The sequence below is a fragment of the Stegodyphus dumicola genome, chromosome 2, assembly GCF_044657685.1.
Source record: "Stegodyphus dumicola isolate Sdum_Otavi_A_Nest chromosome 2, ASM4465768v1".
Classification (NCBI taxonomy): Eukaryota; Metazoa; Arthropoda; class Arachnida; order Araneae; family Eresidae; genus Stegodyphus; species Stegodyphus dumicola.
In genome coordinates this window covers 94,750,030-94,777,444 of record NC_140769.1, presented here as the reverse complement: position 1 = coordinate 94,777,444, position 27,415 = coordinate 94,750,030, and the positions used below count along the sequence as shown (strand labels likewise).

Below are 27,415 nucleotides of genomic sequence, written 5' to 3'. Positions count from 1 at the left end.
ATGTAATCAATCCGTTCTTTGGGTTTGATTGGATTAATTTTGTTCGCTTACTGAATTACATCAAAGCACACAACAATTACCTGTATAAGGGGAGTTATGCCTTCGAGGAGGACTTTCTAAGAGAAGCTGGCTTGCATTTATGTTACACAAAAACAGTGAATCCAACTATTTAGCCGGGATTCAAACCCAAGCGAGCTACAAGTGTTCAGCCACCTTTACCGCTCTACTGAAGAGCTCGTAAAAATATTGATAAAGGAAAAGTATTGAAATAACCGGTTTAATTTACTAACCTATATTTCTCAATTGACAGTACATAAATTACGCATATGAGGGAGATTATTTGTGAATAAATAAACTGTATTGCACTTTTCTCCAATATTTCATATTACGATGGAATTATTGCATTTCAAAGTTATTTCTCATGAATTAATTTTGCTTCGTTCATGATTTTTGATATTTTCAAAGAGAAAATTCCACACTTTAAATAAAAAAATACACAAGAAGATACTTTATGCAAAATTTGGCGTAAACGGTTTTCTTAATTTTGCTTTGAAAATATTCCAGGGTAATCGTTTTCATTACTGAAAGAAATATGAAAAACAGATTTACTACATTGTGTCAACACCCAGTATGTCCTTATTCTTTTGAAAACGTGAAAGATTACTCTTTCTAAAATAAATTAGAAAATATATTATGTGCAAATAGAATATTCGTTGAAAATGAAACAGACTTCAACCTTTGGATATAACAATGGTTTTAGACGAAATTTCTACCTATGAAAAGAAATTGACGTATAATTAATTCTTCATGAACATTTAAAACTGTTCTCAAAATTCTTTTGATGATTGCATGCATAGGTCACGGATTTTTTTCTCTGCTAACACAAACGAAAGCCAATTTTACAAAGAAAAATTCTTGTTAAAGATATACCTTCTTTGCCTGATAGTCCAATGTAATATTTGTTAAAGTTAAATGATTAAATGCAACCAATGTATCTCGGATTTTGATTTTTATATAATAATAACAAAATTATCGAAAAAAGCAGATTTAAATCTCTGTTAGTGTTATGTAAAGCTTTATTATTGCTGTAAGTTCATCTCAAAATCTAATTGTATTGAATCTCATTCTAATCATCTAATGGTAATAAATATTATTATTATTATTATTTCATTAAATTAGTCATTACCATGACTTTATTAATGAAAATATGTTATTAAAAATCGCATTCCAGCCTGCAGACTTACAAACCTAGTCCGTATTTACTATATTTTGTTAAATTTTGTTCTCGCTTTCTAATTTCTAATACGAAAATATGCGAATATAAATGAAGAGTGAAAACAAAGTTAAAAAATTCACAAATTATTTATGAGATTGATTAGAAATAGTAAGTGAAATATAAACATTGCATACATTTTGTTCTAAATAAATTGTGCACTGGATATATGCATCCAGTACTGCATATTTATTTATGCACTATTTATTTAGAACTTTATTTAAATGAAAGCAAAATAATCATCGAAAAAATTGCAAATCTAGCAACCCCCCTATTATGGGACGTAAGCGTCTGACAAACATGTAAATTTTACTTCATCCATGGAGGGGGACTAACGACTTTTCTCATTAGGAAAATGTCAAAGAGGGGGCAAAACTGTTTCGGATTGCGCCGGTCTGAAGGCTATATTATGAGAATTTTGGCCCGGTTTTAGAAGATTAAACATTTTAACTAAATTTAAATAATTATCTATACATTCAGCTTCATTTTTTTTTAAATATCATTCTAAGAATAAAACAGAAGAGTACATAGAATGCATTATTAAATAAAATCTAATATTTAAAGAAACTGTAAAACAAATTTGAGATTAAAATTAAAGTAATTAAATAATGAAGATACAATAATGAATATGTAAAACATAAATATTTTAAGAAATTAGGAAATTTCTTGAAATATTTATATTTTACACTTAAAATAATCACAAAGTTTTTACAATTTACATAATAAATATTAAAAAATCCATCTATTTTTTTTAAAATATCCTTCTTTTTACTAATTCCTCTAATCTGAATCAGATCAGATCCATAAGTTCATTCACCTTCATAACTTCCAACATGAAATTAGGTCTCTTCAGTAGATCTTCAAGAACCAAGAACTAAGGCAACACAACTAAGTAGATGTTTTGCTGTAGCTTCATGGTTTTTACATTTGGCGTAAGTGGGAAAGGTTTTACTACCACTGGAATATCTGAGGGTCCTTAATTGCTCTGAAATCAACCGAGCCAGAAGCCATTTGGTCCTACCTGCCACTCTTGAAACTAATAGCAGTACCAGGACCTGCACTACAATACCATAAGTGTGTCGGTAGCTATCTTCGGGGATTGTTAATTAAAGCATTTCTTCTATAGTATAGTTCAAGGCAGGTCAGCATAAACCTGAGGTATGGAAGTAACCTCCTTTACTAGTCTATCAGCTACATCATAATATTTTAGATTTACATGAGATGGCATCCATTGTAGAAAAAGTACAGAAGAATGGGAAAGAATTCGTTATGAAAGAAGAAAAATATTTGTTAAAGAGGAACATCAAAATCCCAACCTATGAATATTTTATAATTGAAAGTAATATATAATTATACATATTACAGATATTTTATCTAATTAACCAATTTTTATGATTTGAATCTATAATATTACTTCTCTTTTTTGTTATGCCTCGTCAAGGTGAAAATGAGTTAAGACCATTTAAGGTAAGAAAATTGAATGTTTTAGATGTTAGGCAGTGAGTGATGCTGATAGCTTTACTTTCTACTGGCTAGCTCTGCCAGTTAATGCTTAAGCATTAGCCATTTGCTAGATGAATCTAAAAGCACCATTACAGTTTGGGCCAACTTAATTAGGTCAAATTTATGTAATCTCTGGCAATGATCTTTTTCCAAATTATAAATTCAACTTCATGTTATTTTAATACCTGCAAGTGGTGGAGTTTTCATCGTATGTAGAGTTGTACACTGCACACACACACACACATACAAGAAAGGGACAGTTTTACATCTCCTGTTCTACCGGGCTGATTGACAAAATTCAAATTGTGTTTTGTATGTCTTGAAAGCGAGACTTAGAATATGTATTAGATTTACATATAGCATTGTTCTAATATAGGTATTTTGACACAAAATCCGACTTTTTCTGAAATAACGTGCCAATTTTTTTCCATATTTTGATTCTACGACTCAAATTATGCCAAACTTCGAAGTTTTGTAAAAATCACAAAAGTAGTTTTTAAAAAATTAGCTCTAAAAAATATAGCTCCTCAATGTTAATTGAATTTGATATATATTTATCAATATCGCTTTTTTTTTATTAAACTTACTTGGTGCCTTCTTCCAGAATTCGAAATTTAGGCTTCATCCAAATATAATTCAAACATTTTTATGATTAATTTTAAAATATTTAAAAATTTTTTTTTCAATTTTTTTTTTTTTTGTATATCTATCAACTTTTTAACACCTTCTTAAAGTAGATGCATTTCTAGGTACACCTGCAAAAAATTAAAAGATTTTTAGTCAAGATTTTCTAAGATATACATGAATTTACATATTGGTGCATTTTGAAATTTGGCATATATGTTATACAGTGGTGGTCAAAATTGTGGACACTTTTGGAAATTTTTATGTTTTTGAACTTTGTATGCTTATAGAAAATGTTACATTTCGCAAAATGCAAACTTGTATATATCATTTTAAAGAGAATTTATTACTGAATTCAACACAAAATTCAATTATTTGCAATACAAAAAAGTTATATGTACTTTAATATAAATAAAAAACACAGTTATCAAGTGGTTTGTAATGTCTGGCTTTCCTGGCCAATCACTGTTCTTGTTCTGAGAACCAATCAAATGCTAGTAACTGCCAGCAGAAGCTGACATCATGTTTACACTTGAAACAATTCATTATTTTGCTTTGTTCTGTAGAAGGAGGACCTGTTTCTTATACACTGCAATTACAAGTAGGAATTTTTGTAAAAATTTTTAATATTTAGTCAAGAAGCAATGACATCAAATAAAAGAGTAGATTGGACACCTAGAAAGAGATGTAATATTATTGTGTTATGAGAAAGTGATCCTTCCTATGCTGAAATTGCAAGACAGGTGGGTGGTTAGGTGACTGCATCTGGAGTCCAAAAGTTTTGTTTACGATCAGGAGACAAATTCAATAAAAAACAAAGAAGGAAAAGGCCGAAAAAGATGCACCCCATCTATTGATGACAGAACAATAAAAAGACTATCTACAAGATAGAAAAATGTCATCAGCAGCCATCAGAAGTGATCTGAATGATGCTGGTGTTTCTGTGAGTTCAAGAACAATCAGGAGAAGATTAACAGATGTTGGACTGAGAGGTAGAATTCCATGAAAAAAGACTTATCTTTATTTTCAGCAAAAAAAAAAAAAAAAAAAAAAAAAAAAGACTACAGTGAGCAAAGGAACACATTAATTGGACAGATGATCAGTGGTCACAAGTTATATGGAGTGATGAAACTAAGATATCGTTATTTGGTAGTGATGGGCGAAAATATGTAAGACGTAGAATAGGAGAAGAGCTAGATCCAGACGGCATTCAAGCAACTATGAAGAACCCAGTTAGTGTTATGATTTGGTCATGCATGTCAGCAGATAGTATTGGTCGCCTTCATGTCATCGATAGGACACTGAATGCCAGAAAATACATTGACACTATTCTAGAACCAAAACTTCTACCTTCCATCAGAGATCTCTTTCCCAACAATGCTTCGTTTATTTTTCAGCAGGATTCTGCTCCTTGCCACACGGCCAAAATATTGAAAGAGTGGTTTCGTACAAAGAGCATTAAATTGTTGTCATGGCCAGGAAACAGTCCTGGCCTCAATCCTATCGAAAATTTGTTGCACCGTTTGAAAACTCTTGTCCAAATGAGGCGCCCATCAAATAAAAGGGAACTAATTGAGGCTATAATAGTTTCCTGGCATCAAGTAATAACGAAAGAAGAGCTTAAAACTCTTGTCAGCTCAATGAAACGTCGATGTGAAGCTGTAATAAAAAATAAAGGGTACCCTACTAAGTACTGATAACTCACTGCAATCATCATTATCTAATGTATATCGATAACTATTATCGTTTAAGTTTTTTTGTAGTGCAAATAATTGAATTTTGTGTTTTGTATTGAATTCAGTAATAAATTCTCTTTAAAATGATACATACAAGTTTGCATTTTGTGAAACATAACATTTTCTATAAGCATACAAAGTTCAAAAACATAAAAGTTTCCAAAAGTGTCCACAATTTTGGCCACCACTGTAAGTGATTATAATGCCAAATGTGATTCTGCACTTTGTTAAAATTATTTAAAAGTGTGAACCATAACTTTTTTCCTGCTCGTGTACAATGATAAAAAGAGAAAGGAAAACAGGTTACTATAAATTAAGAAGTTTGAATTATTCTTGGGGCAAACTTGAAAAATAAAAAAAAAAAAAAAAGAGCGCCAAGATAAATTTTTGTATTTCTCTGTAATTTTCACACCAAATTTTACAAAATTGGCATGCATATTTCAGAAAAAGTCTGTTTTTTGTGTCAAAATACTAATGTTATATATAAATCTAATTTATATCCAAAGTCGTGCTTATGAGACCATCAATTGGCCCAGAACTGTCCCTCCCCTTTTTTTTTGTGCAGAGTCCCTTTTCTTTAAATTCAAGTTTAATAAAAAGGTTTATTAAAACCTTTATAAGAACTTGTGGCAGTCTAATAAGGTTTGAAGGACACTGATTTGATATTACACAGTTAAGATCCCATTATTGGCACTCAACAGCCCAGAACAATGTTTGGCCATGGCACAACATTCAGCATGGTCCCCCAAGACTACAAATTCTTGTATGCTCCAAATTGCATAGCCCTATGGAAGGATTTAGTTATATTTTGGATACAGTGGGAGCATCAATGAAGTCAGCTGTTAGATTTGATGACAGAAATTAATTGAAACTAACTTTGATGTAACTAAGTCATCATTTTAACTTGGAATTAGAATTAGAATGGTAGAATTGGCTTCCATAGAAGGTTTATAAATATAAATCACACGTATAATAGCCATTTTTTATTATACTCAGATGGCAATGTGTAGAAGGTCATTATAGCAACAGCTGCCTGAGTCCAGTGTTGAACTGGTACAAGGGTACTGGAAAATCTAATAAGTCAACTGAGTAAGTGAGAGTTATAAATGATGAATTACATGCATTTATTTTGAGAAAAGTCCAGGTTGTAAAACTGTCATATAGTCACCATTGAGAGAAAACCTCATGTGGAGATCACTGAAGTAATACTCCCCACTTTATTGCCATATATTTAAGACTTTGTATTGGGTCAGTCCATAAATTCATGCATTTATTTTGGTAAATTTTTAAATAATATAAAAAAACACAATTTAACATTTTAATCAATTATATATTTTCCTCCATTATCAACAGTCTCGCTGTCTTACAGGCAGCTTTTTTATGCCATTGCTGTAGAAAGACTCTGGTAATGGTTTTGATGCAAAAAAAACTTGAAAGTTCATTGTGTAGTACATCTTGTTTAGAATTAAATTTTTTTCCCAGTAAAAAATTTTGTAAGGCACGAAATAAGTGAAAATCAATTGGGGCAATATCTGGGTAGTAAGCAGAATGTGGGTAAAGGTCCCAAATAAATTGTCTCACTTTTTGCAGCGTTGTTCGAGCTGTATGCGGTCTAGCGTTATCATGATGAAACAACACTTTCTTGACATTCACCATACATGGGCATTTTTTGATCAATTCTGAGTTTAGACGGTAAAGTTGTTCACTACAAACTTCTGAATTAATCCTTTGATTTGGTTCTAACAGTTCAAAATGTCCTGAACAGGCTTCATCATCAATGCTGCTTTCTCACTGATCTCAAACTTAAAATTTTTTAAACCATTTCTGGTTTAAAAAATTTTCCTAAATCTAGTCCTTATGCTAATAGTGTGTTCAGCATGTACACTATTCATTTTTATCGCTGCAAACCTGGCAGATTCACCACATGAAAATAAAAAATGTAGCACAGCATGTTTGTACTGATTATCTATATTCATCTTCTATGGGTACTAAAATGTGTTCGATATTTATGAAAGTTGGTGATGAACTGAATATTATGTCAGTCAAACAACGACAAGTTTCAACAGATTCAAAATTGTATTGTTTTAGTAAATGCGTCATAGTGAACTCTACGCATACTCTTAATGCACATGAACTTATGGACTGACCCGATAGAATTGAGAAACTCGGGTACTTTAGACGAAATGTTTGACTTAGCTGTGAAATCTGAAAGTTTGTGTTTCAGAAAATATGCAAAAGCGGGAAAATGATGAAAGATTTTGTAGAATCTTTAAGAAGGCCTGTAGCTGAAAGAGTTTATAAGTTTCAGGGGAGAAAAATTTTGTTTGCCAGCAGAATTTAATACCCACTAATGGCAATCACCAAGATACAACAAAGAGTAGTTTTGATATGAAGAAAGTGGGTAAGAAACATTTAAACTAACCAAAGGGGTGCTGTGGGTCAGAGAGGTCAGTCACCGCAGAAAAAATATAGTGGCCTCTCAATCAATATAGTGGCATAAATTTTTTAAGAAAAGTTTTTGAAAATATAGATTGTTGATATTAAAGAGACCAAAAAGGAAAATATTGTGAATATATAGGGCATATTACAAAATGAAAATTAAAAATCAGCAGCAAAAGGTAGTTTTTTCACCGTCATAAGTTTGCAGATTAGTTTGATTTTAGGATTGCATTTTTTTAATGCAGCTGGTACACAAACTGATTTTCAGGAAGAGTATGTGAAATTGACATGAACAGGGTAAAGTGAAAAGAGGTAGAACTGCCAATTTTGAACTTGAAATAATTGCCTAAGCAAAAGAAAGGGTTGAAACATGAGCGAAGAAATTTTTCTGAATTATTTGACAGGATCCTTAACGTATGTGATGAAATGAGACTGAAATGGGAGACAATGTGTAAAGAGAAATTCTAATGCTATGATGGAAGTCAAAGAGAATATTACTGAAAAAACATACTTTGAAAATATTAAAAAATAAAATAAATATCCCAATATGTAATTGCTATGCTAGCCTCTTAGTTTTATGCTGTGGGTCAGAGACATTCATATATTCTGGCTCCCTCTTAGTTCTATGCTGTGGCTTAAAAACATATTTCAGAAATGTTAAAAAATAAAATAACATAGAGAATAAATAAATTAGAAAAATTAAATTTGCAGTATATGTATGAATATGTGTGTAGACCATGCTATATCCCACATCTGGATATTTCCATATATGTCTGAAACCTGAAGATGTGCTGAAGACAGCATTCATTATTCAATCAAGAATATATACATTTTTCAGAAACCCATTAGGCTTATGCAAAGCACCTGCTACACTGTAAAGGGACATAATTTTAAGGACAGTACTTTGCAAATCACTATTTATATACTTAAATGGCATAATAATATCTAGTAACATTAATTAATAAGTCCATTCAGGATTCACACTATGTTTTACCTTTCTAAAGAAAGCAGAGTTAAAAGTAAATTCAATAAAATGTAAACTGAGCTTTGGAACCTAATTATCGAAACGTAGAATAGAAAAATACTGAGATATAAAATATTGGAAAGTGGAACAGAAGATTGCCCTTTTTTCTTTGTGGCCTTGTTATAAAATATTCATTAAAAATTTCACTTACATAGCAGAGTTTTTATTAAACTTAAAATACAAGATTTATTTGGTTGGCAGAAGAAAACATGTTTTTTGAAAAACTGAAAGCAGCATTAATTCAATTTCTAGACTTGAAATTTCCTGAACTGCAAAGCAAGTTAGAAATTGCAGTAGATGAATTTGATTTTGCAATAGGAACTGTGCAAGAAGGACAACAGGTAATGCATTTAAGAAAAACACTTACCCCAACTCAGAGAAATTACATGGCTACTGAGACAGAAATAAACTGACTTGTTGGCTGTTGAGAAATTTAGAGTCTACTTTGGCAAACAGCCTGTTATCACATATACAGACCATATGGAAATATTACAACTGTATTCTAGGAAGAATCTGTCAATACGATTGATAAGATGAGTTCTTAAATTGCAAGAACATAATTTGAAAATTAAACATACCCAGAGTAAAGATGATGGGGTGGATGCCCTATCAAGAATTAAGCTAGACAACAAGGAAAGAAATCAAATGTAACTTAAATGTAAAATTTTTAATTTAGTATGTCAAGTCGCACAGTACTTGCCAATTAATTAATGATATTCTTTACAGCCTGGCTGAATATCTATATAGCATTAAAGCCCCATACCCTAATAAAATCATAGGGATTGATTTGTTAGACTATTACTTTAAAGTGAAAAAAATAAAAACAGATATTTGTGATTGCTGATAATTTTTGGAAGTCAGTAGAAATAATTTCCCCTCATAAGGGCATTCGTGAAACTGTTGTGGATTTATTTTTAAATAAATTTATATTTATACTAAAATATGTTTACTATATATATAAACAAAAATCTATATATTTATTTATATACTGGGTAAACAAGTGACTGTTTTCAAAACTTAATTTTGCTATATATACATAATTTTATGATAAAGTGTAATAAATAACTATTACTGCATAATAATTGTTATTATAGTTATTTAATTATTATATTTTATTGCATACTTTTCATTATGTTATTACAGTGAATTCTAATGATATCTAATTTTATGATAATAAATAATTATTGCAGTTATACTATAATTAATAATGATTGTATATCTTTTTTATCTTTAAGCTCAAATGAATGCACATTAATCCATACTGGAAAAAAAAAAAAAAAAAAAAGAATTTTCTATTATAATTATACTATGATTAACAATTATTATATATCTTTTTCATCCTAAAGCAAAAATGTATGTACATTATTGCACATTTGGAAAAAAAATTCTTAATAATTAGTTAAAATGATTAAATGATAATAAATGGTCATTACACAGTACACAGTCTGAAATCTAAAGTCCAATATTCAGGATAATGTAAAACCCATGCCTCCTGACCACTAGCAACACTTTTTTCAAGGGATTTTTTGCTGTCTTTAATGCTTTACATATGCACATTTAATATTTTTCATAATAAAAGACTTGGAGTTCTGATTCTTAATTTCACTTTGGCATTAAATAAAACAGCTCCATGCTGAAGAAACACAATTATTTATTCACATAAATCTGTATGATTAATAATTTGGCTCTGTAGCGGCCTTTCTGCATTCCACATCACAACTTTGCTGATTTTTAGTTACTAAATAACTGATGACAACCTTGTGAATAATGCTTTGTTTTTATCATCCTATGACTGTCAATACATGGAAGCTTGAGATATGACTTCTGCAGCAATGTTTAAAAAATATTAGTAACTGAACACCAAACAGTATGGTAACCTTTAATTTGTTATTCAGATAAGCTGAGGGACAATACAATCACACCAGGTGGCAAAATTTTTAAAACTTAGAGAAACACTGAGCAACAAAATTAGGGGATGGCAAAATCTTTAAAATACATGAAAGGCATTAAAACACAAAATTTAGGGGTGACAAATTTTTAGAATTTAGAACCCGCAGAGATTGACCTGGGTGGCAAAATGTCTGGCAATGACTCAGAAGTCTCAAGTATACATGGGTATTTATTTATTCAGGACTCAAATATATCTTAAGCATGTGCAAGAAATAGATATACATATAATAAATGACTAAACTAATATGATTCAAGCTTAACTTCCTTAACAATGTAATAGAAGCAAGACAAAATTTAGTGGAACAAAATTTCTTTATCACTAATATTATGATACATCGCCAATATCATATAGCGGATGCTAGCTAAGCTTTATGATGATAGCTACGAATTTAAAAGTTTCCAGATATGGCAAACAAAATGCAAAATTTTCGAATTAATGAAATTTCAGAAAAAAACGTAGATAATACCCTAATAATCAGTCACTTAATGGATGACATAATCTTGAATCTAGAAACCATCGATACTGATAGTGAAGAAAGTAACAGACAGGCTGTTGAAGACAAAATAACTTTATTTGAGATTTTGGTGGATTATGGAACTTTGAACAAAAAATTATGTCTATCTATAAAATTCAAGAGAAAGTATTAGCACAAAAAAAAAAAGAAGCAACATTGAAGAAGTGTTTTAGCAAACAAATAAGTAGTGAGGCTTTTTTTTTTTTTTTTTGTAAATTCAAATTCACTTTAAATGCTTCATTGTTTCATAAACAACTATCTTGTATTTTTAATTTTATAATTTTTATACGCCCTCTTATTATATTTAAATAGTTGATCTAAAATTCGGAAAATTTTCCATATCCAGAATAACCAAAATCTTGGACATTTCAGTTCTGTACTTCCTCAGTTGTAACATAATACAGGATTTCTGTTTTTTTCTGCTAACAGTGGTGCTATAAGTTTGTCCTCTCCTCTAATACTTAGAATATCACAGCATGTAAACCTTCTGTAATGAACTGTTTGTTTTCTGTAATGAACCGTGAATATGAAACAAAGGAACAAAAGACAACTGAAAACAGTATCACTTATTGAAACTGGGACTTTCCCTCTTTTGGTAGTAAATTCCCCCTTTCTTGCAAACAGCAGGCTCTCAGGTTATCCCCTCATCTTGCAGCATATAATTAACACTCCTTCTGGATAATTCTATGTGCTTTGGCAGATTACCAACCAGAGTTGCATTTTCTATGGCCAAACTATATTTTTTAATATTTTTAATTCTGGTGGGGGTAAGTAGAAAGTATTTTATGTTAACAACCCTTTTTTTTTAATGATTTAGACCTTTCCAGAAATTGCCCTTTCATTAGCACTTAAAAGGATGCAAATGAGTTAAGAATATTTAAGACCAGGGTTCTGAATATTCTAAATATCGAGCTTTTCGCTGCAACACTCTCAGCTTTACTTTCTATTGTCCAACTCTGACAGTTGGCATTCGAGCATAAGCCATTTGCTAGCCAAAAACATTAATATCTAAGCCAGCTTAGTTAGGCTAAACTTGTATAGTCTCCAGTTAAGATTCCATTTTTAAATTGTAATTTTATGTTGTTTTAATGCTTACAAGTGGTGGTGTTTTGACTATACACATAAGTTGTGTTTTCTGTTTAATACAAAAGTTTATTAAAAAACCTCTATAAGATTTTGTCATACATTTTCAGACAAAGCGATAACTTGCTTCACAGTCTAATACAGTCTGATGGATTTTAAGTTAATATTACACAGTAAAAACCCAATAATATAATTAATAAAATTGGTTTTAAAATCAGTCACTTGCAAATTAAAGTTGTCAGGGAGTGAAAATCAAATTAGAAAATTTCTTGAAATATATATAGTTTACACTTCTAATAGACAAATTTTAGAGATGTACATGGTTGATAATAAAAAATTCTTTTATTTATTTAATAATATTCGCTGAAAAGGAATAGTAAAAACTAAGAAAATTAAATGTTTAATGTAACATACAATTTATAACAGCAGTTTTAAAATTATTCATTTACATATATAACAACAATAATAATATTAATACAATGATGTTTCTATGTATAATGTTTCAGTTTGAAATATATGCCAAGAAAATAGGTGGCCACAAAGGTAAATTATTATTAGATTTATGCTACCAAATGACTGTTTCTTCAAAATAGAGGTGTTTTATTTAGTGCCAAAATGAAATTAACCCTCTGAATGGTGCACATTCTTGGATCTGTCATAAAGACCCGCATATAAACAATTTTTATAAGCTAAATTTGTATAATTACTTGGTTTAGTCCCTATTTTCATAAACTTACATTTACCTTATGTAATTTATGATATTTATATCATTAAAGAAAGTAAGAAATTGAAATATCTTAAATTATATGTTAATATACACAAAATCAGAAAAATTTCATGACTGAACAAAACCAGTCATGGCATTCAGAGGGTTAAAAATCAGAACCCTCCACATTATGAAAAAATATAAAATGCACATGTGTGAAGCATTAAGCATATTACAAAATTCTTAAAAACTGCTAGTAGTCCAGTGGTCTAGAATTTAGATCATTCTGGGAAATATTTCTAGATATTTTAGTTAACTTATTTTCATTTCCTTTTCTAGGTTTATATGCCTTAGTAAAAAATCTGATGTGTGCACCACATGCCTTCCTTGTATGGAATATTAAATTATATGCATTTTTTCCTGCATTTCATTTAAATTTACTTCCTCGAATTTCATTAGATATATATTTCTCATTCAATTAATTCAGTTCTCACTTCGTGACAAGGCATGAAACCTAAAAATATTCTCATTAAAAATTGAAAAATATAAACATAAATACACTTAAAACAATTAAAGAACAATTTTTACAATTAAAATACAAGTTTCTTCGCAAAACAAGCAATACAGCCAGCGGGCAAGAAGGCAGATTTTTTGGTGCATAAAACTGAAAGTTTACTTATGGTCTCACTCTGCAAAAATATAATGAAGGCATAGAAACTGACTTAATTTGTTGTGGGACGCTATGCTGAGTCAATATACGAGAAAAATTAATAACTTAAATGATAATTCCAGAATGGATTAAGCATGAATTAATTTGTAATAAGAAAAAAAGACATTATCTTTGTTGATGTGAAGCTTAGTTTCTCTAGATTGGCAACAAATCCACTACTCTGCTAAGTTTCAAATGTACACAAATATGGCTGCTATGGTAAAAGAATTAGCTTTAGCCCACTTAGACAACTTTTAAATTGTTGAGAATTCTACAGATATTGAGTGGAAGTTAAACTAAAGACATAAAAACCTTAACCAGAAGACAAGAACATCATAATTCAATAATTTTAGAGCAAAAAATGCAAAAATTACCAACATATAAGAATACAAAAACTGAGCTCAATAAGCCGAGTAACAGAGTAGGTATATATACATATATATATATATGGTGTGGCCGATTGCCACAAAGGGAGGTGCACAACTACATGCTATAGAAATTCTATACAAAATTTCAACATTCTGAGGCTACTCCTTTTCGAGTTATGTGAGATACATACATACATACATACATACATGCAGATACCACACACATACACATTGGGAAAAATAGTCCTTTATTCTGTCCTTACATATAAATGTCATACAAAAACATTGTTAAATTACATTCGATAGCGGTCAAAGTGGATATTTTCCTTGAAATACGGTACGCGGAATTTTTCGTGATTACAATACTTTCTTTACTTTATACAAGAAAGTAAAAAAATGATGTTCATATTCATCCACTAATTTGTTAATGTTTTCAGCAGTATCCATTTGAAGAACAATTCCTCTTTATGAAATACATTTTTTCCTCATGAACTTACCCCTTCATCTTTTAATCTTACCCTTTCATCTTTTAATTTTAAAATTTAGTTTAAGACTTTTATGTTTAAAATCTGCATGCACTATACACTGAAGTGACAAAAGTCATGGGATACCTCCTAATATTTTGTCGGTCCTCCTTTTGCCCGGCGAAGTGCAGCAACTCGACGTGGAAAGGACTCAAGTCGTTGGAAGTCCCCTGCAGGAATATTGTGCTATGCTGCCTCTATAGACGTCCATAATTACGAAAGTGTTGATGGTGCAGGGTTTTGGGCACGAACTGACCTCTCGATGATGTCCCAGAAATGTTCGATGGGATTCATGTCGGGCGATCTAGATGGCCAGATCATTCGCTGGAATTGTCCAGAAGTTCTTCTAACCAATTGCGAACAATTGTGGCCCGGTGGCATGGCGCATTGTCATCCATAAAAATCCCATCGTTGTTTGAGTACGTGAAGTCCATGAATGGCTGTAAGTGATCTCCAAGTAGTTGAAGGTATCCATTTCCAGTTAATGATCGGTTCAGTTGCACCAGAGGACCGAGTCCATGCCATGTGAAAACAGCCCTGACCATTATGGAACCACCACCAGCTTGAACAGTGCCTTGTTGACAACTTGGGTCCATGGTTTCGTGGGGTCTGCGCCACACTCGAACCCTACCATCAGTTCTTACCAACTGAAATCGTGACTCATCTGACCAAGCCACGGTTTTCCATTCATTTAGGGACCAACCGATATGCTCACGAGCCCACGAGAGTCGCTGCAGGTGATGTTGTGCTGTCAGTAAAGGCTCTCAAGTCGGTCTTCTGCTGGCATAGCCCAAGGAATATAAATTTGTAAATAAGAACATATGTATACACCTACTCTTTTTAACTAACTCTATCTGTACTAACTTTTCTTTTAACCTTTAACTCTTCTAAGTACATACATAATCCTAAATATGTTGATGTGAGCATCATTAATGCAAATGTATGTAATGTTAAATGATATACATTTTATATGTAGAGGGAAATGAAGTAGCTTAAAGAAGATATATTGGAATCATTTTCTGAATCTCCTCTGAGCAGCCACTCAGTTTTAGCTGCACAGCCCCATAGATAAAATACATATCAACGAGCACAACATTTATAATGCATATTACTTAAAATCCACAAAGGGAAGATAATTTAAGACAGCAGAATACTTTTATCTGCTGCTCAAAAGCATCCTATTTCATTTCAACACATCATTTTCACATATATATTGTATTACAAAAGCTCATTTCGGTCCCTTCTATCTGTCTGTACATTTTTGAATCGCCCAGCATAAATTTTATGAGTAACTTCCATGGCACAATGTATAAAAGTAAATAAAAAAAAAAAAAAAAAAAAAAAAAAAAAAAAAAAACCACCCTCAACAGTTAACCTATTATTATATTTGAAAACTTTAATACAGTAAAAAACCCAAAAATGTTTGGGAAAAAAAAAAAAAAAAAAAAAAAAAAAGAGAGAGAGAGAGAGATTAAAAAGAATTTTACCTACCAAACTGATACATAAATCATACTTTGATATAAATTTAGATATAATACATAATATTTTGCCATGCAAAATTTTACAATACTTTTATATAATTATACAAAAGAAAACTCTCATCATAAAAAATGTAAAATAAACATCATACATGGGAGAGGGGGGATTGGCAAACCTGCAAATTAGAAAATTTGTATACAAATTCAATATGAAATTTCGCCACACTGTCCTGTCAGACACGTCCCTCGTACGTCCCACATTGATTTCTGCAGTTATTTGATGCAGTATTGCTTGTCTGTGAACACTGATAACTGTACGCAGACGTCGCTGGTCTCGGTCATTAAATGCAGGTGGTCGGCCACTGCGCTGTCCATGGTGGGATGTTATGCCTGAAATTAGATACTCTTGGCACACTGTGGATCTCAGAATGTTGAATTCCCTAATGATATCCGAAATGGAATGACCCATGCGTCTAGCTCCAACTACCATACCGTGTTCAAAGTCTGTTAATTCTCGTTGTGCGGCCATAATCACATCAAAGCCTCTTCACATGAATAACTTGAACACAAATGAAAGCCCTGCCAAAGCACTTCACATTTATACATTTTCTACGCGATACTACTGTCATCTGTATATTTGCATATTGCTATCCCATGACTTTTGTTACTTCAGTGTATTATACATAAGATGATGTTAATTTTATTTCTTTAATAATATAAATATTAAGAATAACATTAGAAAACTCTAAGAATTGAAATATGGTACAAGATGACAATTTTAAATTAAACTTTCAAGATCAAGATAGATAAAGTCCTTTCTCTATACATACTTATTCATTCCATTCATGCGACAAGATTAGATTGACTTTTGCAATTTACCATGCTCGTGGCTAGAGAAATGCATGAAATAAAAAAAAAAAAAGATAAATTTGTTAAGAGAAAGACTTTTTGGATCAAAAATAGAATATTCAATTAAGCTTTTGTTTTAACCCTTTTTCAAGAAATTCTCCACAAAATATGAGAAACCTATAATAAATTTCCTGTAAAATATAGCCATGTAAACCAAGGAGATATTTTTTGTTTTGTCATAGAAACTTTTCTGGATTTGTAGATCTAGAAGGTATTTCAAAACACATAGCAAAAATGTACAGGCTGGCAGAAAGCCCTAAAATAAGCACTCTTTGTAATGGAATAAGTGGAAATTATGCATTGATGTGGTACAGGGAACTATCGAACAGTAGGAAAAAGCATTTTGATGGAATAAAATATCATTTCCCATGTGAATTTTGAGCAAAATGCATCATTATACAAATCCAAGGTTCACTTGTCTTTTGATTTCTCCAACAGTGGGACAGCCAGTCTGCTTAGAAAAGGAGCTTCTCAGCCTGTTTAAGGCCCATCAATGACTGCAATTATTTCTTAATGCGTTCCATCCAGCTCCTCAAGGTCTGTCTTTGCAAGGGAAAACGAATGAAGGAATAATAATAATAATAATAAATTTTAAAAAAAACTGGAAGCTGAACTATAAAGGGAGTAACATTTTGGAGGGGGAATGGAACAATGTGCTAGCTATGAAACATTATCATTGCCTGCAAGCCGATCAATCATTCAAATCAGGAATTCTTCATGTTGCCAAATTTATGTCACAGACACTATAAATTTGTAAATAAGAACATATGTATACACCTACTCTTTTTAACTAACTCTATCTGTACTAACTTTTCTTTTAACCTTTAACTCTTCTAAGTACATACATAATCCTAAATATGTTGATGTGAGCATCATTAATGCAAATGTATGTAATGTTAAATGATATACATTTTATATGTAGAGGGAAATGAAGTAGCTTAAAGAAGATATATTGGAATCATTTTCTGAATCTCCTCTGAGCAGCCACTCAGTTTTAGCTGCACAGCCCCATAGATAAAATACATATCAACGAGCACAACATTTATAATGCATATTACTTTTGCATATTCTGCTGTCTTAAATTATTAGATAATTTAAGACAGCAGAATACTTTTATCTGCTGCTCAAAAGCATCCTATTTCATTTCAACACATCATTTTCACATATATATTGTATTACAAAAGCTCATTTCGGTCCCTTCTATCTGTCTGTACATTTTTGAATCGCCCAGCATAAATTTTATGAGTAACTTCCATGGCACAATGTATAAAAGTAAATAAAAAAAAAAAAAAAAAAAAAAAAAAAAAACCACCCTCAACAGTTAACCTATTATTATATTTGAAAACTTTAATACAGTAAAAAACCCAAAAATGTTTGGGAAAAAAAAAAAAAAAAAAGAGAGAGAGAGAGAGATTAAAAAGAATTTTACCTACCAAACTGATACATAAATCATACTTTGATATAAATTTAGATATAATACATAATATTTTGCCATGCAAAATTTTACAATACTTTTATATAATTATACAAAAGAAAACTCTCATCATAAAAAATGTAAAATAAACATCATACATGGGAGAGGGGGGATTGGCAAACCTGCAAATTAGAAAATTTGTATACAAATTCAATATGACAATGATAGATAACTGAAGAATTTATATTCCAAAATGAGAAAAGTTGTTTTTGATGTAATAAAAGATAACAAATTCAAATAATAAAATAATTGTCTACAAGCAGTATGCATATCACACACATATTTGGCAATGAATCATCAAACTGGCAATTTGTCATACTTTTACAAGAACTGAAAATTTATAAAAAATAAATTTCACGAGCAAAATAATTAAACTAAAGCAGATAAAAATACAAAAATTTCATAAAATTTGGCCCATGTTCATTGTTTTTAGTGGCCCTAAAACTTGAGGAAATAAAATTCTCTATGGAAACAAAATGGACCTTCCCAACTTTAGATTCTTCTAATACTGGGAAGAAATTTCAAAGTATTCTCTCCACCTTTTTTAATGTCCTATGTATGGCTTTTGTCCATATCCTTGAAAATGTTTTGTATTCACTGACAGCAGTGGATGGAAATCTGATGTTTAAGAAGTTTAGGCTTTGATCTTCTTGAAAATAATGTAGTGACAAAAATCATGGTATCATCTTCAAAGTTTTCATCATAGATTATGCTTTAAAAGGTCTTGATCAAAGAATCTGAAAGCTCAGTCTGAGATAGAAGATTAGTTTTTGTTGCTTACAAAGCTAATTTGTAACACCTGCATTATGAGATGTGATTTGAATATTATGTTTATATAAAATGTTAATTCACATTCAAAATGGCAGTCATAAAAACAGACAGATGTCCAGTGAACAAATTTAAGGTCTGCCTGCTAATTTTGGTTGAAATTAAGGCCTTTTAAAAACCAAATTATTTCAAAAAAACCATAGGTCTTTTATAATCATCACATGAATCTAATTCTTTGCCAGAACACTACAGATACATTAAACCAGCAAACAATTGAAAAAAAATTAAATAATTCCTAAAATTTTTTCAAAAATGCTGATTTTTTAAAAAGGCAAGGTATAAAATAATGTTGTCACAGAAGTCACCAATACTGAGATTGCTGTTTTTCTTTTCATTCTTGAAAATGAAGTGAACGGTAACAATAATACTAGAAACCTTTTTTTTTAAACCAGAAATATTCATATGATAGACTTAAAACATACTTTATGCTCCCCAAAAATTGTAAACGATGATTTGAAGAGGGCAAAATAAGTAAAGAACAAAGAATTTAATAAAAGTCTTCAGAAAAACCCAGTGAAAAGATGTACAAAACAAAACAACAATAATACATCTAAACAAACAGAAATATATCACATACAAAAATAGTAACTGTTATTTTACTTGAGATGCTGTTTGTATTGGTGGCTCAATACGTGTGCTGGGATCCCATACTCCAGGAGGCAAGACAGTTGTGGCATCTAGAAATTCATCTACACCAGCCAGTAAATCCAAACGATCTTTAGCTTTGTATGCAACACCATGAAACACCTGAAATAGATGAAAAGTAGTAGATACAGCTATTTTGCATACAAACAACAAAAAAAGATACTAGTTTTTAAACAAATTTGTAGGAAACATACCTCATCACTCAATAATGTTGCTATGGCTCTTCCAATCTCATGATACTTAAGAGAATTGCCAGTTGGCCCAAGGAGGAGGAAAATAAACCTAGTGGGAACTGGGACTTCTGTCAGATCACCCAAATTACAACTCTCAGAAAGACGAATGAAAGCTGAAATCACTTTATCTAGACATTCTAATTCCCCTACTAGAATATTTGATGCTTCTGCTTTAGGGGGAATCTTCCTCATAAAAGCCTGATTGATCTATAGAGAACACACACACACACACACACACACACACAAAAAAAAAAAAGAAAAAAAAAATTCCACAGAATTATTTGTCTACAATTAAAAGGTGATAAAACCAGCTTTTCAATATCATTTTCACAAATTTCATTTTACAAAATTATTACACAATTATTCTGCAAAAAAGCCAGCTAATGTTAGAATTTAAAAAAAAAAAATATTTTCTATAATGAAACACAAAAACCCAGATCAAATGCAAACTAAAAGATATAAAATTAACAAGATAAGATTAAATGGGAGCCATAGCCATTTCAGCTACTCTCCCAACTATCCTTACAATCCTCCAGCAAGTACACCACCTAAAAGGTAAAGCTAAAGTTACCTTTCATAAGGTCTGAATTAGTTTAAGTAGGTGACTTTTGAACATTTTAAATTATTAATTCATTTTAAATGTTTTTGAAGCTTTCAACTTATTTTGTACTGCTCACATTGAGCAATATCTCTTTCATCTTAAATAAAGCATTCACAACTATACTAATTTGTGATTTTGTAACTCTGCTAGAGGATTATTTACTAAAATGTTTTAGTAATGTGTTTAAAGTTCAAATACACACACATCAGCTATCAGTATAAAAATATTTATTCATCACAGACTTTCTCTAAAGAAGGTATCCATTCATCTTGTTATAGTATGACATTACAACAAAAAATATTCCTTTGAGTTAAAAAAAAGTGTTATGAATGTACTGGAGATGCTGCAGAAATCTAAGGATGATCCCTTCACTTTCAAAACTGTTGTGAAAAATAGATAGTTTTATTACATGGCAGGTGTATTTGAAATAGCTAGCCTGTTGGATTTCTTAGGATTTATCAGATCCACAGTAAGCAGGGCAAAAATGTCCATTATGATTAGCATATACAGGGTTATTCAAAATGAGGTATGATATTTTAACATACTAGAATAAAGTCAATTACAAACACGCACTTTCCAGAACAAATTGAAAGGAAAGTGCAACTCAAATACTTTTATTTTATGACATTGTAAGTGCTCGATATGACTCTCTTGATTTCCTTCTTTGAGATGCGTAGAAACATTGCCCTTATCTTTCCCATATTCTTGTTATTTACACATAGCCTCCCAGTGTTTTTGCCTTTACAAAGACAGCCTGTTTCTTCAAATTGGTAATACCACTTTTGAATGCTTTTATCAGTTGGGCTATCTTTTCCAAATTATCTACAAATGCATGTTGGACCAAAATTAGATTCCAGTTTCACACATTACAAGATGCAAAATGCCTTCTCTTCCTGATATACCATTTTTCGTTCGAGAGATTCCAGCAACACCACACCTTCCATACTCAATACAAACTGCAGAGAAAAGAAAATGTTTGAGTCAACCTTCCTAAACCTGTACTATTACACCTGTTTAAAAATGAAGTTATTACAATCTTTTTGAATACTGTATATAATTTTGTTTGGAGAAGCCTATATTTTATCTGTTTGAATTTGTTTGAACTAGTAACTGCAAACCATGCAAATACTAAGAAGTATATTATAACTGTGATGGAATATTCCTTCATATTATTTTAATTCAATATACAGATACACCTTTCAGCAAGCTTACAAACAAGGATAGTGCACTTAAAAGACACTATATTTTCCTTTTATAATAACATTATGCAGTTTCTTTTTTTTTTATGCCAGCAGTTTACGATGAATTTCTTTTTAGAGATAATAAAGAAGGCATTTTAATCCGCAACAATTATTTTTTAAAATAGGTTTTTTAGACTAGTTTTGCCCTTGACCTTCTAATCTATATCCATTAGATTAGGAGTTCCCAATCTGGAATATAAGACAACATTTCAAGCAATAAAAAGTAAATTATGTCATATAGAAAGCATTAGTTAATATTCAGCCAGCTACTGCAGTTCAAGCATTCTCATAAGGAATGCAAATGCTTATGTCACATTTTCTAATGTGATAAGAACAAAAAAGATTAGAAAATTAATTAAATGAAACCAAAGGCAGATCTGCAAATGATACTTCAGATATTCAACAAGTCTAAACACTGCAGCCGAGGATCAAAAGAAACTTACCAAGGTAATTAATTCATTAGACTACCTTAGCTGCTATATTTACTTTGGCACGCATGAATACTATTTTTTAACTTTAATTTTTTTGTTTTTGTAATTTGTTATTTAAGTTTTAAATAACAAATTACAAAAACTACCAGAACTTTAAAATTGTGTAAATGAACATATTGTGTTGAGGCAACAAAATTTATTAATAAAAGAAAATCTTTATTGAAAATATGTATTGCATATACATATTTTCAATATGTGTATTCCCAACTCTTTCCCGCCACTAATTTAACTGCAGTTAAAACATTGATTTTCAGAGATAATGGGGATCAAAACTACTTCATACAATCAAAAATCTGATTAATAAAGATTAAATTTTAGCACATGGTAATTTTTTTTCATCAGTTTTTTTAAAATTGTTTATTTGAAATTTCAAATTTCAGAAGTGTGCTATTTAACAAACTTTTTATTATTAGATCAAATTTGTTTCTTTCAATTAAACAATAACCCACACAAGATTTTATTCTCCAATAAAAATGTTCAAGGAAAAAAAAAAAAAAAAAAAAAAAAAGAAACTGGAATAAACAAACACCATCAAAATTTTATTTCAATCTTAGTCTTACTGAAAAATATTGATTGAGAATTAGAACAATAAATAACTTTTTTTTTTTTTTTTTTTTGATGCTGTTAATTCTTCTGTTTGCTTTCAAGCAACAGTTGATAAAATGACAGAAGATGAATCAGACTATTTCCATATAATAATTATATTTCATATATTATTAATAATATATAATATATAATAATTATATTTCCATAATTAAGATATTTAAAAGAAAATGCACCTTAACTTGCAGTAAATTTTATGCTGCATCTGTAATAACAAAGTGGAATTTTTAGTTCGAAGTTTAGAATGACAACTAGAATACTGGTTTCCTAAAGAAACGTTTTGAAAATTAAATTCTGTTTTGTAAAATATAGTTTCAAATAGCTTTCATTTTTGAATTCTGCCCCAAATTATGAAAATGATACAGAATCTGGAAAGCTCAAACTATGCTCACATCTTGTACAGTCAGTCAGGTGACTGTACAAGATGTCTTCTCTTGAGTGCTGAAGCAGTGGTCAATTTAGGAATAACATAGAATGTATTTTAAAAAATGAGAGCGGTCAAAGATCAGAAGCACTAAATGATACTGATGGCAGTACTACAGAAAAGCCTAAATGAATTGATCCTACATATACTTTCAAAGCAACTACTGAATACTTATAAGCATATTTGCAGATTATTTTGTCCATTTATAGCCACAAGGATGCCTGTAACAACTTTGACACCAAACTTATTGGAAAACTTCTCTAAAATACCATTTTAAAATAAATTCCACAATAAAAGCTGATTATAGGATACAATCATTTTCATAAATAACTTCTTATAGACAAATAATACAAATATGTGACAAATAGACATACAAATGTAATAGATTCTGAATTAGAATGCAGGCAGTTGAATCAGTTATGAACAGCGAGGATTTTGATGTCACAGAATGCTGAACCGCCGACTTACAATGTATAAGAAATTAGTTAGTCAAGGTATATTTAATTCAACTTTTATTTCAGTAAACATGTTGCAGCCATAATCAAGTTGGCACATTAATTGTGCCTATTCCAAAAAAATTACATTTTAGATAAATTTGCAGTAAGAAAGAAGGAGCAGCCAGATAGCAGTCCAGCTAGGCCAAAGTGTAGAAAGCAAGTGCGTTATGTTCAGGGTGAAATCTTAATTCAGACCGAGTTAGTTATGGTTTTCAATGCATTTTTATTGGATAGTTAATATTGCTATAAAATTACTACTGGCTGTTTGAGTTTTACTTTTCATTTACGTTATCAGAATTATGCAAGAGTCATATGACATAGATTAGTCTCGGAATGACGCAGTGAAAATAGAGGTTACTGTTTATAGAATACAGAAGAGAATATAAGCTGCTAATGTAAGATATAACAAAATATGATAGCTGCTTTAAAAGTAATTGACAACCTCAGAATTAATATTCTAGATTTGGTGCTCTCCCTCTAAATTCATCTGTTCTTCCAAATTCAAGAATCATCTATGATATGCAACTTCCTCAAATTAACCAATCACAGATTACCTCTACTTATACCTCACACTTAATACAAATACCGCTGATGAGTTAATTGCATCAGTCTTCCTTTTCCTAACTGCTGCTCTGTCAACACCACATTGCTTTACCTTTGGTTAACTGCCTAAATAATTTCTTTTTAAAATCATATTTCATAATGATTGAATCATAGAAATGTATTGGATTTCAATATGATTGGATAAATATCTACTGAGAGGATTTTATATGCATGGAAATTACAGAATATTGGGAATTCATATAATTCATTTTTGTGTTGGCATCATCTGCTTGTCTTCTCAGCCTGCCACTCTGCCCTCACGACTGCGCTTCAAAAGCATTACATATATATGACTTATATATAGACTTATAATATACATATATATATTTGAATTTAACATATATTCTCATATAAGGCAATATGTGATTTCTTATAGTCACACAATAATGTCATACAGATTCTTATATAACTTTTAGGACAAACCTTCACAAAGGCAGTTATTAGAAACTTTCAATAGCCTTGTTAATAATGGCAAAGATATTGAAATGCTTTAGAGTCCCAAAACATTGTACTTATGCATAGGTGACAGATTCAAGAGAATACTGAGACTACATCGATATTATCTTTCAATTACTTTTTTATGTTATTACAGTAGTTAATTTAAATAGCAAGTTTGCAATTATTACAGTTGTTAATTTAAACAGCAGGTTCGGAAAACAGTAGTATATATTTCTTATTCTTCTCCCACTTAATTAACACAAAATTTTCATTTTTATCTTTATAAAATTTATATTTTTAATGTGAAAATTATGTATGCATGATAATATGAAATCATATGCAATAAATTTCATGGTTATTGAAAAAATAATCGTGCTGCAAGTTTTGATGAATGACATTTTTACAATATAAAGGTGTAAAGAACAATCATACAAATACTAAGATAGTAGATAAAAAGTTTTTAAACATTTAGAAATGAATTCAAATTATCAAAAATATACAGCTTGGAAGATCAGAAAAAAAAAAAAAAAAATACAACTTAAAAAAAAAATTATCTACTTGGCTAACTATACTTTAAAAGTACCAGAAATATTATTAAGAGAAAAACAATCAATAAACAAATTCAGGTATGAAATATTAATAAGGAGAGATTATAATTTTTGCCTTCTTACTCTGTGTAAAACATTTTCCGAAGAACAAGCATCCTCAGGTGAATTAGTATTTCTTGACTGTGATACTCCACGAAAGGACAATGAACTAAGATTGTGAGCAATGTTGTCACTAAGAGCACCAGCACTTGCGCAATTTCCTGTAATGCAGTATAGCATATTAACCTTAAACAAATAAGAAAACAACAGCTTATAGCATTAAAAAATTAATGGTATATACATATTAAAAAATATGATTTCTTTTTCAAATAGTGTTTTAAAAATGAGGAAAATAACCTCGCCTTTGCTTTAAGAAACCAATTAAATGGTTAAATGTTATGGCAATATGCTAAACTTTGACAGAAAAATGTTTGAATTTTTTAATTCATTTTTTATTTTCTTTTTGAGATACAACATTATGATACTACGATTTTATAGAAATTTTTAATTTTGTTGTACATTTAATTTTATCTATTTTGTATTAACCTGTGTTTGCTTTATTTACTTAAATTATTTTACCATTTGCTTTCAGTTTAGTCTAATTGCAATTTTGTATTAATTAAGTATTAATATAATTAAGTATTTTGATCAATTTTTAAGTGCTTGTTTAGTTTAGTATTCTTTGTAATTATATTTTGAAATTTTGAGTAAATACACATCAGAAGTGCAGTAATAGACTGAATAGAACTAAAAATATAAGTTACTAAAATCTGCTGGATTTTTCCAAAACTAGGCCTTGTTGTCTTGAATTATAGTATTTCAAATAAGGTGGAGAATATAACTGCTATGTGGTGATGACAAGAGAGGATGAAAATATCTTGAACTGCCTATTTAAAGTAATACACTATTCTGCCATTTCCTCCACTTCTCTGACACTTTACAAGAATACAAATCAGCTGCAATTCTGTTGTATCTTTTTAAGTTCAGAAGTGTTGTGATCTTACATTTTTGGGACTAAATCTGCAATAAATGTCTGTGTGTTAAAGCAGAATTGTGATGATAATTTCAGTTTTGTTTCAGCAACTTTTAACTGTGTTTCTTCATCAGTAGAAATTTTTAACACTTACAGATACAATAAAAGTTAAAGTTTTCTTCATCTGAAATGTTTTATCTACACAAAACACCAACATGCACCAATACACATTTATAAGTGCATGAACCTGTTCAATATGACATATATAAATTTAAATATAAAAGTACTCATATCATAAAATACTCTATGAATTCCCGATGTGTTAAATATCGAGAAGTCAAGAATTATTGGAAACATTTCACACAATTTATGTTTCTTTAACCCCTTCGCGCCGGGTAGCGCAAACGCACGCTTATCGAGGAGGCCGGCAGTGTCTTACGCGAGTGTCTGTCCAGGGCCGGGGGCTTTTTTGCTATTAAGCCTAAATCCATGAAATTTCTGATTTATTGTTTAATAATGCTCTATAGAGTATTTAAACAGCTTATGCTTTATAGATATTTTTATATATACTTTAATTACCTTATTTCTTGTTTAAATGCATATTTTACACATTTTATTTTCATTACTCACCATTTTATGACTTTTAACATTATACATCTGAAAACTAAATATATTACTTAATTCTCTTTTCGTATGAAAAATTTGAAAACAGGGATCTACACACAGTCCTACATTACATTCCTTGCACTCGTAATAACGACATTGATGATGAGACCTTTCATTAATTAAGGATTAATGATGATGAGGACATTTTGGACATCTGTATGCCGACGTACTTGGCATACAGATGTCCGAAATGTCCTCATCATCAGATTCGCCACATTCTTTATGATCAGAATATATCATAGTATCACTATCACTACTATCAGAATCTGT

The 27,415-nt window shown here is 30.4% G+C and overlaps 1 protein-coding gene across 3 annotated transcripts in view; it reads right to left on the bottom strand.

Annotated features, from left to right (window-relative positions):
* LOC118192557 (sodium-driven chloride bicarbonate exchanger-like) overlaps positions 1 to 27,415 on the bottom strand; it is a 263,168-nt gene that overhangs the window by 139,266 nt on the left and 96,487 nt on the right. For all 3 annotated transcript variants that reach the window (XM_085810939.1, XM_085810936.1, XM_085810937.1), the window contains 3 exons: positions 25,591 to 25,727; positions 19,983 to 20,228; positions 19,744 to 19,890 (listed from right to left, as the gene is read on the bottom strand). In XM_085810939.1, coding sequence (XP_085667065.1) covers positions 19,744 to 19,890; positions 19,983 to 20,228; positions 25,591 to 25,727 — 530 coding nt within the window. The remainder of the gene's footprint in view (positions 1 to 19,743; positions 19,891 to 19,982; positions 20,229 to 25,590; positions 25,728 to 27,415) is intronic.